Source organism: Pezoporus wallicus, unplaced genomic scaffold (genome assembly GCF_028554395.1).
Source record: "Pezoporus wallicus isolate ANWC-B61680 ecotype Strahan unplaced genomic scaffold, APGP_CSIRO_Pwel_v1 contig_7506, whole genome shotgun sequence".
In the NCBI taxonomy this organism is placed as follows: Eukaryota; Metazoa; Chordata; class Aves; order Psittaciformes; family Psittacidae; genus Pezoporus; species Pezoporus wallicus.
The window spans coordinates 1,345,617-1,362,300 of NW_026637546.1; the positions used below are offsets into that span (position 1 = coordinate 1,345,617).

The following is a 16,684-nucleotide window of genomic DNA, read 5'->3' on the forward strand; positions in this document are numbered from 1 at the left end:
TCTTTCACTCCTTTTAGAAAGTGAATTTGTTCCCAGTGTAAGTGGTAGTAGTCCTTTCTCACACTGACTCTGTGCACCTGGACCAGGCCATGTCACCAAATGCGAACAGAACATAAATGTCAGGAAGAATAGGAGATTGAGGCACATTAAAAAAGAAAACACCTCTGTGGAGTGTCTGTGTCTCAAATAAAAGACAGAGTTCTTACCTGTTGCTCTTTTCACTGACAAGAGAATCAGAATTTAGCAATAGGATTTACCATTTACCTATGCCAAATCAGCTAAACCACAAGTGCTTCTGGTGATATATACAGTGCATTTATAAGAAGCAAACCCTACCATCACAGAACAAATCTGGATGATTAGGTCTGGGTCCACACAATTCCCTGGATATTTTACCTTGTTCTCTTACCTTGGATGACATGATGTTTTTGACTTCCTCATCAGTAGCACTTTGTGTAACAGCAATGTCAGGATTGCTGCAGCTGATCACTCGGCTCTGAAGGAGTTTACTCCCAACAGACATTGCGGAAGTGCGTCCAAATGTGTAATAACGAGACTCTGTTGAAATGCCACTGCTGCCTGCACCTGCCCATAGGAAGATGTTTGAACTGAGACTAAAAGACATATATATGAGACAAAAACTAGATTCAAGCAAGCTTTGCTCACTGCTGATACAGCATCAACACTTCAAATAGCATTAAGCTTCTGAAAGTCTTGCTACAAACTGCATAATTAACAATTACATAGGCATAGAAGGACAAAGTGCATGGGTGATTGTAACAAAAGCAGTAACTAAATCTTAACTGGGCTACCTGAGTAGCAGCTCTACTACATTAACTCTCATTTTCTCCCATCAACTCTTCTTAATTTCCTGTACCTTAAGACAGGCCTAAACACAAAATGTCACCTTCAACACATAAGATTTAACATGTCCAAAGTATCCAAGAAAGCAGAGATCACTGCCAGCAGGAATTTCACTAAATGATTACCTAGTTTTCAGCCTCCCCATGGACTTTATTTTTCAGGATAAATAATTTCTAAGTGTAGGTAAGATCAGAGATTTTAATTCATCCTAACATCAGTCTAAATGTCCCTCAAGAGGGATTTAAATGAACATTTAAAAGAGAAAAGGGCCCACATTTCTTTAGCTCCCACAGCTACTTGGTGGTAAGTCAGCTCATATATAGTAATCACTCAGATAAATTCTTTAGGATTTTAGGCTTTAGGACAGTGGACTGCAGCAGAATAACATAATAGTTGAGGTTCAAAGGGACCTCTGGAGGTCATCCGATCCAACTTCATGCTCAAGCAGAGTCACCTAGAGCCAGTTGCCCAGGATCATGTCCAGATGCCTTTCTAATAACTCCGAGGTGAAAAATTTCACCACCTCTCTGAGCATCCTGTGCCAGTGCCAGTCACCCTCACAAGAATAAAGTGTTTCCAGACAGAGGGTACCTCCCATGTTTCAGTCTCTGCTCATTGCCTCTGGTCCTGTCACTGGGCACCAAGGGAAACAGCCTGGTTCTGTCATCTTTGCACTTTCCCTTCAGGTCTTTGTATGCATTGAAGATCCTCCCTGAGCCTTCTCTTCTCCAGGCTGAAGAGTCTCAGATCTCTCAGCTTTTCCTTATTGGAGGGATGCTCCAGTCCCCTTATCACCTTTGTCACTCTTGGCTGCTCTCTCTTCAGCATGTTCATACCTCTTTTGTACTGAGAAGCCCAGAACTGGACACAGTACTGCAGGTGTGGCCTCCCCAATGCTGAGCAGAGGAGAAAGATCACCTCCCTCAATCTGCTGGCCAACATACAGGGTTTTATCCCCTGATGACACCTCTAATGAAATGGACAAATTGGCAGAGCTTGACCCTACACCACTTTACACTAGTGCATGGAAAGTTTGCATGGAAAGCAGCTTACTGATGTACAGGCCAGTAAGAAATCAGCATCTTAACACCACTTTAGTTTTTGGAGAAAATTCCTCTAGAGAAAGACTCAATTTAGGAGATGCCTCTCACTTCATGAAAAGTGACTTCATGAGATGTCTCTCACTTCCTACCTTCATGAAAACACAGCACTGCATATAGCTGTGGAGTCCTTTCACCTCAACCTTGCCCCTTAAATGAATAATTGAGAGATAGAGATTATGGAGGGCAAGTTTGTAGTAGTGCTGAGATCCCTTCCTCTGAGAAAAATTACATATCTGAACAGAGATGTGCTTAAACAGTAGGCACTGAGAAGTTGTGCTTGCTATTTTATAAGCCAAATCCCTAACTCCTCATCAAAAGCACCATTCTGAATAGCATGTATCAAGAAAAAAGAATATTTTTGCAACCCTTGCACCAACATTACCTGGCTTGATTACTTCTCTTTGAGGGTCTGGCAGACGAAATACATAGTAGATATAAGATGCCAAGAGGCAGTTCCTCCCATGCTGGTCTTTGCTCAGGTCTTTGCTGTTGTGGAGGCTGGTCACTATTGCAACCACAGATTCAAAGGCAAACTGTGAGAAGTTGGCTGTGAAACAAAGGCAAGAATTGGTCTCAGCACTATATTATACAATATAATTAGGTGAGGGCATTCTTTGTAGCAACAACAACAAATCATACTTCATCAAACCCATTAACAACTAACCGTAATGCTTTACTTCAATCCTTAACAAATTCAGATCTCTAGACAGCAACCTGACCAGATCCAAGGTCTACACAGGCAAATAACCACTCTTCAGTAGACAAGCTGACTTTCAACTCAATCATTGCTACTCCATCACTTTGTGCTACATAAAAGTAGAGTGTAACTGTTAATTACTATTTCTAGCAGTCTTCACACATTTCGCATAAAATACAAAGAACACCAAGACTCACTAGTCTCCTGCTGACAGATAAACACGAGCTAGCAGGCTTTTTCACAGACTACAGAATCACAGAATGGTTTAGGTCAGAAAGAACCTAAACCATCACAGAATGGTTTAGGTCAGAAAGGGGCAGATGGCAGGGACATCTTCCACTAGACCATGCTGCTCAAAGCCCCTGTTATAGGGGATGACAAGTGTTGTTTACCAAAATGAGACAAGAAATAAACTACATCATTCCAAGTGTGCCTTCCTTCCAGAGTTAATACTTGTGATGGATAACTGGGAGACTCAGTAAAAGAAAAATCCATGCGCATTACTATGCCCTCTCCATTCATGTGTTCACACAATTCTTCCTAAAGATATTTGTACAGAGGATACAGTGCAGTCAGCAATCTCAGTTGCAGGATAAAAGATGTGCTGATGCTTTTGTTGCAAAACAACTGAATTCCAAACAAAGCTAAACCACAGCCCACTTTTTGACCTATATTTTCATATAAGTAAGCCTCTACAATTTAACATACCTTCCAACAGAGTCTGAGAGTCTTATATGTATGGGGGAAAGGAGAGAAGACAGGAACTCAGTTAAATCTAATTAAACTGTGTAGTGAAACTGTGCTTTGAGAAGCACAACTCCTTTTGAAGTGGGCTACCCCAAACATCAAATCTGAGTCTGGGTATTTAGCAACCATTTCCCCCTGCCCCTATTTCTAGGTTGCTTGCATTACCACTTCAAGGTTATGCACCAGTAAATACCTGTCTGGCCAGCTATGACCATGGGTTGTACAGCCAGCTGGAATAGTTTATCTAGTACCAAATGTAAAAACAAGACAAGAGGCTCAAGGCGTGAAGAATTCAAGCAAATAATGCTGAGTTTCAGTTCATGCTCCAGTGTAGCCTCTGTAATCTTCTGGTCCATCAGTCGAATGGGGAATGACACTTGACTTTCCAAAGAATGGCACAGGGTGAAGAACTTCTCCAGGTGATTGTCCTGCAAATACAGTGCACTCGCAGTTAACGCAGTTCATATAGCTCAGGCTGCTGCTAGCTAAGCAAACTTGATTGTCCCACCTGATGGGATGAGAGAAAGTGTTTTCACCCTTCTAGCTTGCAGTAGTGGCTAGTCCTAGAGATCAATTTGTAAAACAGCTGTCACAGCTTTTTGCTTGTTCATTTTCACCTGGCTCAAATTCAGACTCTGGTTAGATCAGATTAGAAGCAGAAAAGTTAAAGCTCTCACTAGAGTGGTTGCTTCATTTCATGAAAAGACTGTTTCTTCTCGCTAATAAAATTCTGTCACATCATAGGTCTATAGTCCCTCTGTCATCGCACCTAAATTCCAGCTACATACAAGTTATGTGACTTATGAGTATATCCTACTTACATTTAAAAACCATGCTGCAAAAGGGTCATAGACCAGCTTCAGACACAGGGCTTCCAGTTGTTAGGACATTGCTACTAGGGTTAACTAGAACGGATTGATGGGGGAAGGCACTGTAAAGCAGCAGAAACAAAATAAAGCTGCCTTGCCTCAAACCAGTATCCCAATAATATGGCAAAATTCCAATTTCCTGTTACATTTAAATGACCAGAATCATAGAGCTCTCATTCAACACTAAGATTGTGTCCCCAAACTATGTGGCATTGACAGCTGAGGTGCCTGAAGAGTTCTGGCAGCATAACCTGCCCCTTGAGGCATGGAGCTGCTATGTCTCTGCAGATGTGGACACATTGTCTAAACCAGCCTTGCAGAAAAGAAGATGAAGACTGCAGAAACTGGAACTGTGCCCTGCCAGCATCTTTCAAGCACAGCCTAAGTGGACATTTGCTGAGCTAAGAGGACACCAGACTTCCTATTGCTTGATGTGACTTGCTGCTGAGAGCGCTCATTTGTTCACTTGTACCAATAAATTTTATTTCACCAAAGGATTTAATTCACTGAGGATATCAGGTTATTTGCATAGCCATTAGTTGCTTTTAAACCTGCGTGGGCTTAAACATTTCCATTTCATAAACCTCCTGAGTCGGCCTGGACATCTGAATTCTCTTTGAAATGAAACTACAGCTGTATATTGATTCTGATGCATTACCTGAGTGTGAACAGATGAAACAGCTTGCACTGCAACATTGAAAACACCCTTGTGTCCTTCAACCCACTTAATAGGCTGTGTCTGAGATGGAACCTTCTGTAATGGAAAAGAAATACGGGAATTGTCATCTTCCTTTTAATGATCAAACTGAAAGCCTGTTTATGTGGAAGTCTATGGGGCATTCACACTATTAATTTCCCTTTAGGTATCTCAATTCAATAACATACAGAGGACCACAGCTAGGCACTTTCTTGTTCTCATAGACTAGATGGAGAGAAGTTGACACATTGAACAGGGGTGTATCTTCTGAGGGGGTATATTTAAGGTTAGAAGTTTCCCAGTTAAAGCACTGCCAAAGGCACTCCATGGTGATCTGATGCAGGTTTAACCCTGTGGACAGTTTCCTACTTGCCATATTTACTCAGACAGAACGGTTTTCTGCTCCAGTAGCAGCACCTGATTCAATTTCTCCTCCCTCTCCCACACAGCCACAAAAAAAAATGAGCAAATCATCTTCTGGAAGAAAGCAAATTATTGACTTGACACCCTCTAAACAAATGTACCCCTGATTAGACAATTTATAAGGATTTGCTTGGATAACTAAATCTAAAAAACACAGTATAGCACTATAAAATAATAATGCCATCAGTGGCAATAATAGCAACACATTTTTCTCTAGAGCTTTCCCCTTTTAAAATATAAAAGGGAGCCATTGTCTACTGGCAGACAGCAATGTTAGTTTGTAAAACACTTATGCTGTTCTTCTACATTAGGCAAATACTATTTGTTTTTCTTTGTTACCTCAGGAGAGTGGATTGAATAGTGGAAAGGCAGCTTATCCAATGCAACAGGAAGACAGTAATGTCCAGTTTGAAGACGATCATTTAACAGAATTGGCAGCCACTGAAACAAATGAAAACACAGCAATATTCATGACTATATATGATTAGAGCTATTTATCTAATTTGTTATGTGCAGTCAACAAAACAACAAATGAGATATTGACCCAAGCTTCTCTGTACTAACCAATTCAACAGTAATTTCTTTGCATTTTTAATTCACTGATGGCTACTGTAGAAAAATATACAAGCCTGCTTTACAAACCATTCTGTTTGAAGAAAACAAACACAAGGCTTTTCATGTGTGACATATATTTTTCTGAAAATCTTACCAGAAGAATGTCCTAGAGTCCATGCTTTTATTTCAAAAATCATATGTTTTGAATAGACTGATCCTTGACTTTGACAAAAATAAAGAGAATTGAAATTTTGCTAAGGATAAATTGAACATCTTGGTCATGTTCACCATAAAAATAAAGGACAGAATGACTCACCATAACTCTGTTGATATTTGGACACAATTTTTCTATTCAAGTCTGAAAGAGGCTATGCATTTGAGTATCACAAGGCAGGAATATTTTGTATTTAGGTGAACAGAAGCTCCTCGTCTATGTTAAGTCTCACTCCTGAACTACAAACTAATTTGCTTCCTACTAATCCCATTGACATTGGTGGGACTACATCTGTTTATAAAAGAAAGCCCATTTGAAAGTATTCACCATATTAAAAAAAACAAATACAAACTTCAAATCAGGAACACATAGAAAGCACTTGTCTGTCCCTAGTGCTCAATTGCTGACCATGGCACTAGAGTGTTTTCAAATCTGAAGTATTATCATTATCTATGCCTTCCTTTTATTTTAAAATCTCTTCAGTTAAAAATATTGATTGATAAATAAAAAGGTCTAAGGGACTATGCTACGATATGTATTTCTTAAGCTAAAACATGCTAGTCTCAACAAGAAGATAATGACTGCAAGAGAATTATATTTTACCTTCTAGATTCTTCCTTTGTTTCAATTTTGCTGTGGGTAAAAGACACTTTAGAACATAAACAATATGCCATACATAACCTAATTGAAAATATGAGTAAATACCGCGTATATGAATGTGTTAGGTAATAGTAAATAATTGTAATTGCGTATGCTTTAGGATTGGGATTTTTTGCACTAAAATAGAATATAACAAAATTAGGCTATATGCTATAAAGCATCTTTGCTGCAAATATTCAGGTGCGTACTTCGGTTTTGTCAGCTGAATTCATCAACTTCAAAGACACCTAACGCAAAAGTATAGGGTAAGGATGCAACAGCACAGGTGCATCTTGTTTCTGTGACCTACTTGTTTTGATTTATTATCATAACCAGAAAGGGAATACATGATGAAATTCTTGATAAGGAAAGAGTCTGTTTGCATAGGATGTAGTTACACATATATACATGCACACATACTTATATATCGCGTGGAACTTACTGTGTACCCAAGGAGGGTTTCCACAGATGCTCCTTGCTTTGGCTGGCAGCTGATGTGATAGAATGTGAACAATAGGTGGTGTTTCTCTGTGAGTTTTGCTGGCAGCTTAATTTTCACTTCTTCATAGAAGTCAGGTGACCTGTTTAAAAAAAATGCAAAGCACATTTCCAGTGTAAGTATGAGACTGAGTAGGAAGCAAGTTTGCCAGAAGGCTTTTATCTGCCATAGTTCTAAAAACTGTGTAAGTCCTGAAAATATATACACATATACAGCTGTATTTATGAACTACCTACAGCTTTGAATCAGCTCGAATCTTTCACCTTTATACTTTCAAAAATATTCAATCTTAATTTTGGTTTCCCATGTATTTATTCTGTAAATCCTAAATCCCAGGTCCAATTCATAAGAATGAGGCCCCTTCAGCTCTTCTGGATATATGAACTCATCACAGTGAACACTGTTACAAGCTTCTGCTGCTGCTTCCTGCTTCTCCTCCTTAATCTTCAGATTAGGAACATTTTCAACCAACCTCTGAAAAGCTCCAAACATGAAAAACAATGATTTGTTATGCAAAGGTCACTTACACAAATGCATGTAGCAGTATGAATTAGATACTAGACAGAATGTAAATGTTTGAAATGGATTAGTACCAGCACTGCTTGATGAATTATATAGGCTAAGAATTACGTAAAGAGATCATGATTAATACTTCTTAAGTCACACAAATAGTAACAATACTTACTTATTATGATATGTGATAGCTGTATATGTTTCTTGCACAAATTCTGGACCTGAAGATTTCCCAAAAATTACCTACATTAAGAAGAAATAAAGTAACAGCAGTCAGGTCAAACACACCTAATTGTCATAATCTTGTATGAATATTGTATAAAGGCAGTACCTGAAGGCTGAAAATTAATTTCCAATTTTATCTCTGCACATTGACACAAATGTCTTACTAACAAACACCTTCCTCACACACCATTCAGGGTAAAACACCAGGAAAATGGAGCAGACGTTAGTTCCAGAGCCACTGACTACTTCACATTGCATTCGCCTGTCAGGCTAAAGAGTTGGGAATTGCAGGAATAAAGTTATGGTAAGCCTCTTACTCATTGTCACATTGTCTTCAACTAAATTCTAAAAAGTTAGAAGTATTTTTTTGAAGTTCATTTTTCAGTTGCAGCCTGCTCATTTAGGGTGAGATCCATCTCACTTTACCTTAAAGGTCCAAAGTTCCTTTATAATCAGTGAAGAGAAATAGGCATTTTTGGTGCTTGACGTGCTTCCCTTATTGCAGACACAGCCTCATGTTAAGGTCCTGGAATCCAGTAGCTTTAAAGGGAGCCCTCAAAATATTTGTCAAAAGTGTTTGTCAAAACCTAATCATAATATGAGCAGAGTTTAAGGAAACCAACAATGCAGTATGATGTAAAAGATGGTACTATATTTGCATGGCACAGCTCCAGCTCTGGAAAAAATGTGGCTTGGGGAAGTACCATGATGATGCTCTGATTTCAGTTCCAGAGGTCACGTGGAGTAAGGATGTGAAGTATGTACTGTGCAGTATGATAAAGACTGGTCAGGTGTCAGTCCTTGCTCCAACAAATCAAAGACTTGTTCAAAATCAGACCAGAGTTCCTCAAAGTAGTATTTCCACTCTTTTTTTTCCCCTTCTAACACAAAAAAAATCACAAAAGATCTTGTCACAATGTCATTCTAAAATAGCTAATTGCACTGTCTAAAAAGTTCCAAAAAAAATTCAGGCTAAAGCAGACACCTGGGATAGAACACTTCAAACTGAACATCTGAAGTCTGGTAAAGCTGAAAAGAGGATTTTATAATGGGAAATGTTGAATAACCTGAATACAGACAGTGCTACCTGCTCTGCTAGTACCAGACACATACGTGGTAATAGACAGCTTGTCTCAAACATGGAAAACTCTACCTACACTGCATGATAGTGCACCTGTTCAGATTAAGGCAATGAAGATCCCAACTTCTACCTTCCAGTGTTAACACCTGAGTATTTGTGTATACATAGTGCATATGGAGAAGTTACACTGGCAGATAGACTACAACACTCTTGAAAGGTCTCTGAGAATTTTCCATTAGGTTTTCCAATACAGCACTGACTTAAGATGTCACTCTTCTGAAAATAAGGTAGGAAGACTTAGATAAGAAGGAGTAAATATGCCTCTGTTCCACTTGAGTGCCAAGTCTTCCCTGCTGTGGGTAAGGCCCTGCTTTCTGATGAGAATGACAAGCTTCACAAGCTCTCTAATGTTAGGCTTCCTAAGAAGCCACACTAAAAACTATGGTGATGGAAAGAACACACTGAGTTACCTCTTCAGAGGTTCCTCAGGAAAACATGTAAGGAAAAGTCTGCTAAGAAATCTCAGCATTTATTACCGGCATTGCACAGGACGGGTCTTCACCACACATAAACTGGACCTTGATAGTAAGGTTTCTTGCAGAAGCTGGTCGATTAGCAAAATTCAGCCTCTGGGGGTAAACATACAGGAGATTTCTGGAAGGAAGAAAGGTAAATGCCAAGTATTTGCATTTCAAAATGAAGTGCACAAACTAGCATTTTGCTGATTCCTCTTTCTCTCCTTTAATTCCACCTAGATCATTTGCCACAACTTAATTTCAAAAGTTAAGTTCTTGCTGTGACACAAAGAACATGCTGTGTTTAAGGTTTCTCATGCAGAAGCTATGAAGGCAGTCTTCCCATCTTTTTCATTTTATTTTTTTTAATGCATAATTCCCAGTTACAAATTAATATCTCTGCTTGACATAATGAAAAGAGGAATCTATCAAGGAAGCAACTCCCTCCTCAGCTGTGAAAAATCAGATTTTGGAAGGGGGAAGGAATTACTCAGAGGTGATAAAACAAGTAAACCAGCAAATAAAACAAGCAATTGAAGTTCATACATTTCTGGTTTATAGCAAAAAAAATGGCAGATATTTCTATATTGTGCAAATCAAAAAGCGGTACCAGTAACCGAAACACAAACAAGAAATTTTGAACTATCATTCTAGAAACTGAAACACCTTTTAGTAATGAATATGAATTAATGCTTTAAAATACATTCTTTGCTGTTTACTAGCTTCCATATATTGACAGATCACTAAACTTAAAAAGCACCTTTAATTTTTGTGGGGAATTCAGCAGCATAGCTGGTCCTCCAAGTTCAAACTCCAGCAGTTCTGGTAGAAAAGTCAAAATGCTAACGGAAAGCTTTTTCTCCAAGTGTATGGCAAGTCTGAGAGTTCAGCTACATCTGGATTGCAGTCTGGCATCACAATTATGTCTATTTAATATCCCATTTTCCTAGACTTGTGAAGGATTCTCATTGTTTGTCCTCTGAGTATAAGGAATAAGACTAGTGTTGGTGGAAGCATGCTGGCTTCCAATGAGAAACAATGAGAACTACTCATGGGCTTTCATTTTCTCCTTTTGTCTGTGACAGTCAGGAGCTACACACAATATCTCCCTGTCCTTATCACAGATACCTCCTCAGCACCATCATCAGATGAAAATGTAGAGCAGCTTTAGAAAATGTTGTCATTAAGCCAGACAGTCCATCTTCCATTTGTTACATCTCAAGTCCTGGAACAAACACTGTGGTTAATTCTCCTTATTGCCATGTTTCACAATGTGAAAATAGGCTTCAACTATACAGTCCAAGCTACTCTGCTAAGCAACATGCACTATGTCAGCCATCACATGCCTTAGCAAAGAAACTTGCATGTTAACTTGCCTTTCCCTTTGTCCAGAATAGTACTCCTGCCTGCCACACTAATGCACTTTCTTCTCTACCTTCTTAAATGCAACTTCTACTCAGCCAAATTCTTTCCAAGATATTAGAAAAAGCTAAGTGAAACAGAGAAATAGATCAGTAACCTCCACTGAATTATGCTTGGGGAAATGACATATTAAACGAAGGATATTATCAATATTACATCTGCCAGATGTGAAGAAATGTATTTAGGAGAGGCTAAATAACCCAGTCATTGCTTCATTAATCTGCATCCCAGAAGATGTCACAAATCCATATGAAGTCCTTGAGCACTGGATTTTACATTTAGATGTGAATTGAGATGAAAGACATGTAAATCACAAACAGAGAGCTCTTTGCTGACTATAAAACCAAGGAAGCATTATCCCAGCAGGTACTGTACTGAAGAGCTAAAGCTTGTGCCACTTACACTCAAGCAGTTTTAGCAATCTTGCTTACATGTGTTTCAAACCTATCGGCACTGCAGAAGAACAGAGACAGATGCTGACTCTGAATATCCTGCAGAGATGAAAGTGATGACTGATTTTTTTAAAGCAGGGAGGTGTGGAGATGATCAAAAGAGGTTCCTTCACACAGGCATGAATTGTAAACCCATTGCTGACCACTGCATAAGTGCTACTGCCTGCCAGCATCCATACCCTCCAAATGACAAGGAGCATTTCCACATGTCAGTTAGCAAGGGTGCCAGGGCAGCATATACTGTTGACTTTTAAATAATAGGACACCTAGCATGCTCATAGGACATGACAAGCTCCAGGAGGCATTGTGTCTCCCTTGAGCCTCTGTGCTGAGCAGAAACATTCAAACAACATCACAGCAATTATTTTTGGTCAGTGTGATTAAACTTCTCCCCTCCCTCCTCCCACAGAAAGTGCAGAGCTCTACCTCCAGAAATAGTCAGATGTGCTTACAAAAAGCAAAAGGGCTATTCAGAAGCAGTAGTGGTACCCTTTACAAGACAGGGAAAAAGAAGTGGGAAAAGAATGGTCTCATTCTACCTTACTCAGTGTAAGGTAGTACTACCTTACTCGGCGTACATTATAAATAATTTGCAAATACATTCAGTTGTTTCAAAAGCTTTCCTTAACAAGATTTTCTTACTGACACTATCTTTTATTTCCACAGAGCAGAGCAAAGAACAAAACTAACATTAAAGCTGAAGAACAATGGCATTAAAATGACAACATCATGGGTTTTCTGGAAGGCAAAACACTTTATTAGTATATGACAGATTTTAAATAGTATAAAAGTGCTCAGAATGTGAAAGCAGATATTATACTAATGATTTTCATACAGAGAGCTACCAGCTACTCAAGACACAAATTTGCCAAGACTTTTTTAAATGCTTTTGCTCCATTTTGAATTATACTTGCTTAAAAGTCTGCTGAAGATAGTTTTCAAGAATTTACTTCATGATGTCAAAATTAACTGAACTGAACCCTTTCTAATTAAACTATTTGCATGTGATTCTTTTTTTTAAGGAATAATTACACGTTTCTCTATAGGCTTTGCTTTCATCTGGAAGCTCAGACAAATCCATATTTTCTCTGGAGTCTCTGCTCAGTTGACTATACAGAGATCACCATGCCATGGTGGCATGTTTTCCCTTCTGCCTATATTACATAATTAATTAAGTTTGTTATGAGGAGTCAGGTGTAATACCTTGTCTGAAAGCATTGTGACAAACAAGCTGCTTGTGGAAGTGGGGCATGCACTCCCAGAATCCTGTTTGTGAAGTTTTTGGCTTCCTTGTTTCTGCTTTGTTGTGCAGTATTTGACAAAGTAACTTTTATCTCAGTAAAAAAATAAAGAAAAATCAGGAAACCTTCCATGAAACCTCTTACTGCTGAGATAGTACAGTAAATGCCCAGAAAAGATTATAGGGCTTGGAAAAGAGCAGGCAGCTATTTGCACTGAGATGAAATAGTGTACTGAGGAGCAGAATACATCAAGACACGCTCACACCTGTTTGAAACTGCAGTATCTAGCTTAAGCGGTTTCCTTCCCCTGCGCGCAAGAGTGATGCTAATCTCCACGTTTGTTGCTCTGAAGAAGTTAGAAGTGCTAGCATCTCTAACCAGCACAAAACTAGAGCAATGGTCATATAGAAGATGCCAGGGAAGTGATTGTCCCTGTGTAGCTGGCATTGGTGAGGCCATGTATCAAATGCTGTGCTCAGTTCAAAGAAAGACATTGAGATGCTAGACGGCTACAAAGCTGCGGAAAGGTAGCTGCTGAAAGGAACAGCTGAGGGAACTGGGGTTGTTTAGTCTGGACAAGAGAAGGCTTGGGGAGACATTATAGCTCTCTACCACTACCTGGAAGGAAGCTGTAGGGAGGTGGATGTTCATCTCTTACTCCAAGTAACAAGTGATAGAACAAGAGGAAATTACCTCAAGTTGTGCCACGGGAGTCTTAGATTGGGTATTAGGGAAAATGTTTTCGCCTAAAGGATTGTCAAGCATTGGAACAGGCTGCCCAGGGAAGTGGTTGAGTCATCATCCCTGAAGGTATTTAAAAGATGTGTAGATGTGGCACTTGAGGACATGGTTTAGTGGTGGACTTCGTAGTGTTAGGTTTATGGTTGGACTCACTAATCTTGAAGGTCTTTTCCACCCTTAATGATTCTGTGATTTTGACTACATTAGCCTACATTGCCTTAACTATGCTTTTGCTTATCAAATGGAGCATTGGCAAGAGTGGTTGAGCTGTGGCTAGGTAATTCTGGCTTGTGGGAAAAGGAGGTGCTTTCAACCACACTGCACAAATACAAGTATTACTTCCTGGACTGGACCAAGTTCCAGACTCTGCTGTTTCATAATATTTGCAAAGCTGCCTCATGAGACTTTCTGGGGAACTATTGCTGGAGTTTATTAACAGTTACAGTTAGCAACTCCCCTTTCTCACTCTGAACATATTTGTTGCCGCAAGGCAACATTTCTGCATTTTTCCACCTTTTCCCCAGTGTATCTAACCAACTAGCTTTAGATTTTATTGGGGTATTAACTAACTGAGTTGCTACTTCACAGCCTAACACCACTTATGGCATGTCAGTTGCGTCATCACCATTGATTCACTAGTTAAAGGTAAAGATTAATGAAGGCGACTATTTTTTATAGATATTCTCTTCATTATTACAAGCTAGTCTGAACAGATCCTACTTTTGTTTTGTTATCAAGACTTTTATTTAGGGTGAAAATCAAAACAGAGACCAAGAAGTCTGAAGAGATTAAGTATGCTGGGTATAAACTCTTGCTCAAAGAGTGTAACTGTTGAGTTATAGCAAGCATTTTGTCTAACGTGAGTGTATGTATTCAACACAGACACCCCTAACAACTGAGGGATAGTGTGGAGACACCCAAACTTGCTTTGGGAATAGTACACATTAATTTTCAGCATGGTGGCTTTGATATTCATAAGTCTGGCTGCAGAAGTTTACCTTGGTGAGAAGTAAAGGGAGAATATTCTGTGCAGACTCAACTGTCTAGTTCAGGAACACAAAGGTTGCTAATCTTTTAATTTTCAAAAGCAGACCTTTAGACACTATGAGTCTGCACACCGGAGTTGACAGAAGCCACTCCTTATTGTGGCCAGACAGCAAATAGGAAAATTCATTAAAAAAAGGGCATCATTACTGAAGTTCATTTCCATCTGCATTTTCAATTATATAAAAACTACTTCCCCTATAGAAATGTCTTCATAAACCCCCTAAAAACTGGGGAAAGAAAAAAAAATAATTGTAGGTGTCACCAACAGCCAAACTGTCTCTCCATTTTCACATGAAGGTGTGGCACACCTCCCCAGGATAAATTAGTCTGAAGCCTTGTAGTTCTGATATGTACTGAACCACAAGTCTTGTTCTTCCTTTTTTCCCTCCTTAGTGTAGTCAAGTGAGTGGGCAGGAGAGCTGGCTCTTTGCTAATCTCTGCTGCAAGAGGTGAATAAGGTTTACATCCCCCCTTAATTTCTGATTCCTTTCTGAGAGTCACATCTTTGCCACTAATGCAGTTCAGTACCCAGCTACTGCTTTACAGGTCAGGAAAGTCCCTTACAGTAGCACCAACTACTGCTGTAAGAAGAATTCTGCTTTACTGCCGTGCCTTCACTAACACAGTGGTCTCATAAAAGCTGGCATTTCTGTACCTATAACACTGTGATACACCTGTTTTGAATTACTGTTAGTTAGCTATTACCGATATCACTGCTCACTAGCACTGCTATGCTGCACAAACATGTTGAAGCACATTCTTTTGATATTCATTTCTTCTTGGAAACTCAGCTGTGACAGATCACTAAAGAGTTTGGGAATTGCTCAGCTGCATGCTACTGAACACTATGGTCTCCTTGAAACAACCAGAAAAGAACAAATCTAAGGAAAAAAAAAAAAGACATAGCTGAGAGCTCATGGTGAAAAAGTACATAGAGCAACACAACACTGCCTCAGATTCTCAGATGACTCAAGTTAATGGTAGAAAGCACCCAGCACAAAGGTTTACCAAAACTGTTAATCTACTGGGAAAAAACCCACAGAACAGAAAAGTCAGTGAAAGCTGTAGAATTTTCTTTTTTCCTTTGACATTTTAGAAAAATTTTCAAAGGACAACAAAATTAGATTAGTAAATATATTATAGAACTTCCTGTAGGTTTTTTTACCTTGTAATGGATAGTAAGATTAAATCATCAGTTTAACACATAGTCTTTAATATTTAAAAAAATGTTTTTAGTTTCTATTTATGAGAAAAAAACACCACAAACTAAGTCACAATTATTTTTGGAAATGGATCTGAAGAAATTAAAAAAATATATGTTATTTCTTACCTATAAATAGTATGGGGAACGTACACTTCTCTAATTGGGAATTCCAAAATCTCTTTGTGAGGACGATTACGGTTTTCTAGAAAAGGCTTCACTGGTAGTAATTCTGGTGTCAGACAATAACCAAGGTTTTCTGGAGCTGGGGAAATCTCCAGTTTAAGTGTTCCTTTAAAAAAAAAACACATAAATCTCAGCAAAGATATAAAAAAATAATCAATGTATAATAAAAGAAAAATGAAAACAATATGTGAGATTACATAGTAACAGTGCAAAAACAAGAACTGGCTCTTCCACTTGAAGGTGGCATGAGAATGAAAGCACAGAAATATACACAGGAAGTAGCCTACATACAGCCCTACAATTAAGTCAATATATAGCTCTTTATGTCTACCCTGTACTATTTCAAAGAAACAGCAAAGAAAGAATACTAAAGGCTGGGTTGATGTTCTAGTATCTTTCACACAATGTAATACAAAATTTGTTTGGGAAACAAAAGATAGAAGGGTTGATGTCTAATACAGTTCTCTCTCACTCCACCTACTCAGATTCTGCTTTGATTAATCTCTGCCAAAGTAGACACCACCCACCAGGAAAGCCAGGCTTGCTGTGGTGAGCAGTTAACGGTTAATACCGATAATATTTACACAAGCAAAACTAGACTTCCAATTTACATTTTCTGTTGTGATTTCTGGCAATCAGCTAAAAAGGCAAACCAGCTTAGCACTCAGTTCATATTTTTTAAGGTTTCTCTACAACAACTGAAGGAAAGTTTCAGCTGTACATTATATAAAAAGAAAAAATAAGCTGGTCAGG

General features: G+C 38.8%; 1 protein-coding gene across 2 annotated transcripts in view; it reads right to left on the reverse strand.

Annotated features, from left to right (window-relative positions):
- Positions 1–16,684, reverse strand: part of DOCK8 (dedicator of cytokinesis 8) — a 99,552-nt gene that overhangs the window by 47,454 nt on the left and 35,414 nt on the right. For both annotated transcript variants that reach the window (XM_057406098.1, XM_057406097.1), the window contains exons 14-22: positions 15,875–16,037; positions 9,663–9,780; positions 7,993–8,063; positions 7,251–7,389; positions 5,740–5,841; positions 4,939–5,034; positions 3,605–3,839; positions 2,350–2,514; positions 410–585 (exon numbers count right to left, since the gene is read on the reverse strand). In XM_057406098.1, coding sequence (XP_057262081.1) covers positions 410–585; positions 2,350–2,514; positions 3,605–3,839; positions 4,939–5,034; positions 5,740–5,841; positions 7,251–7,389; positions 7,993–8,063; positions 9,663–9,780; positions 15,875–16,037 — 1,265 coding nt within the window. The remainder of the gene's footprint in view (positions 1–409; positions 586–2,349; positions 2,515–3,604; positions 3,840–4,938; positions 5,035–5,739; positions 5,842–7,250; positions 7,390–7,992; positions 8,064–9,662; positions 9,781–15,874; positions 16,038–16,684) is intronic.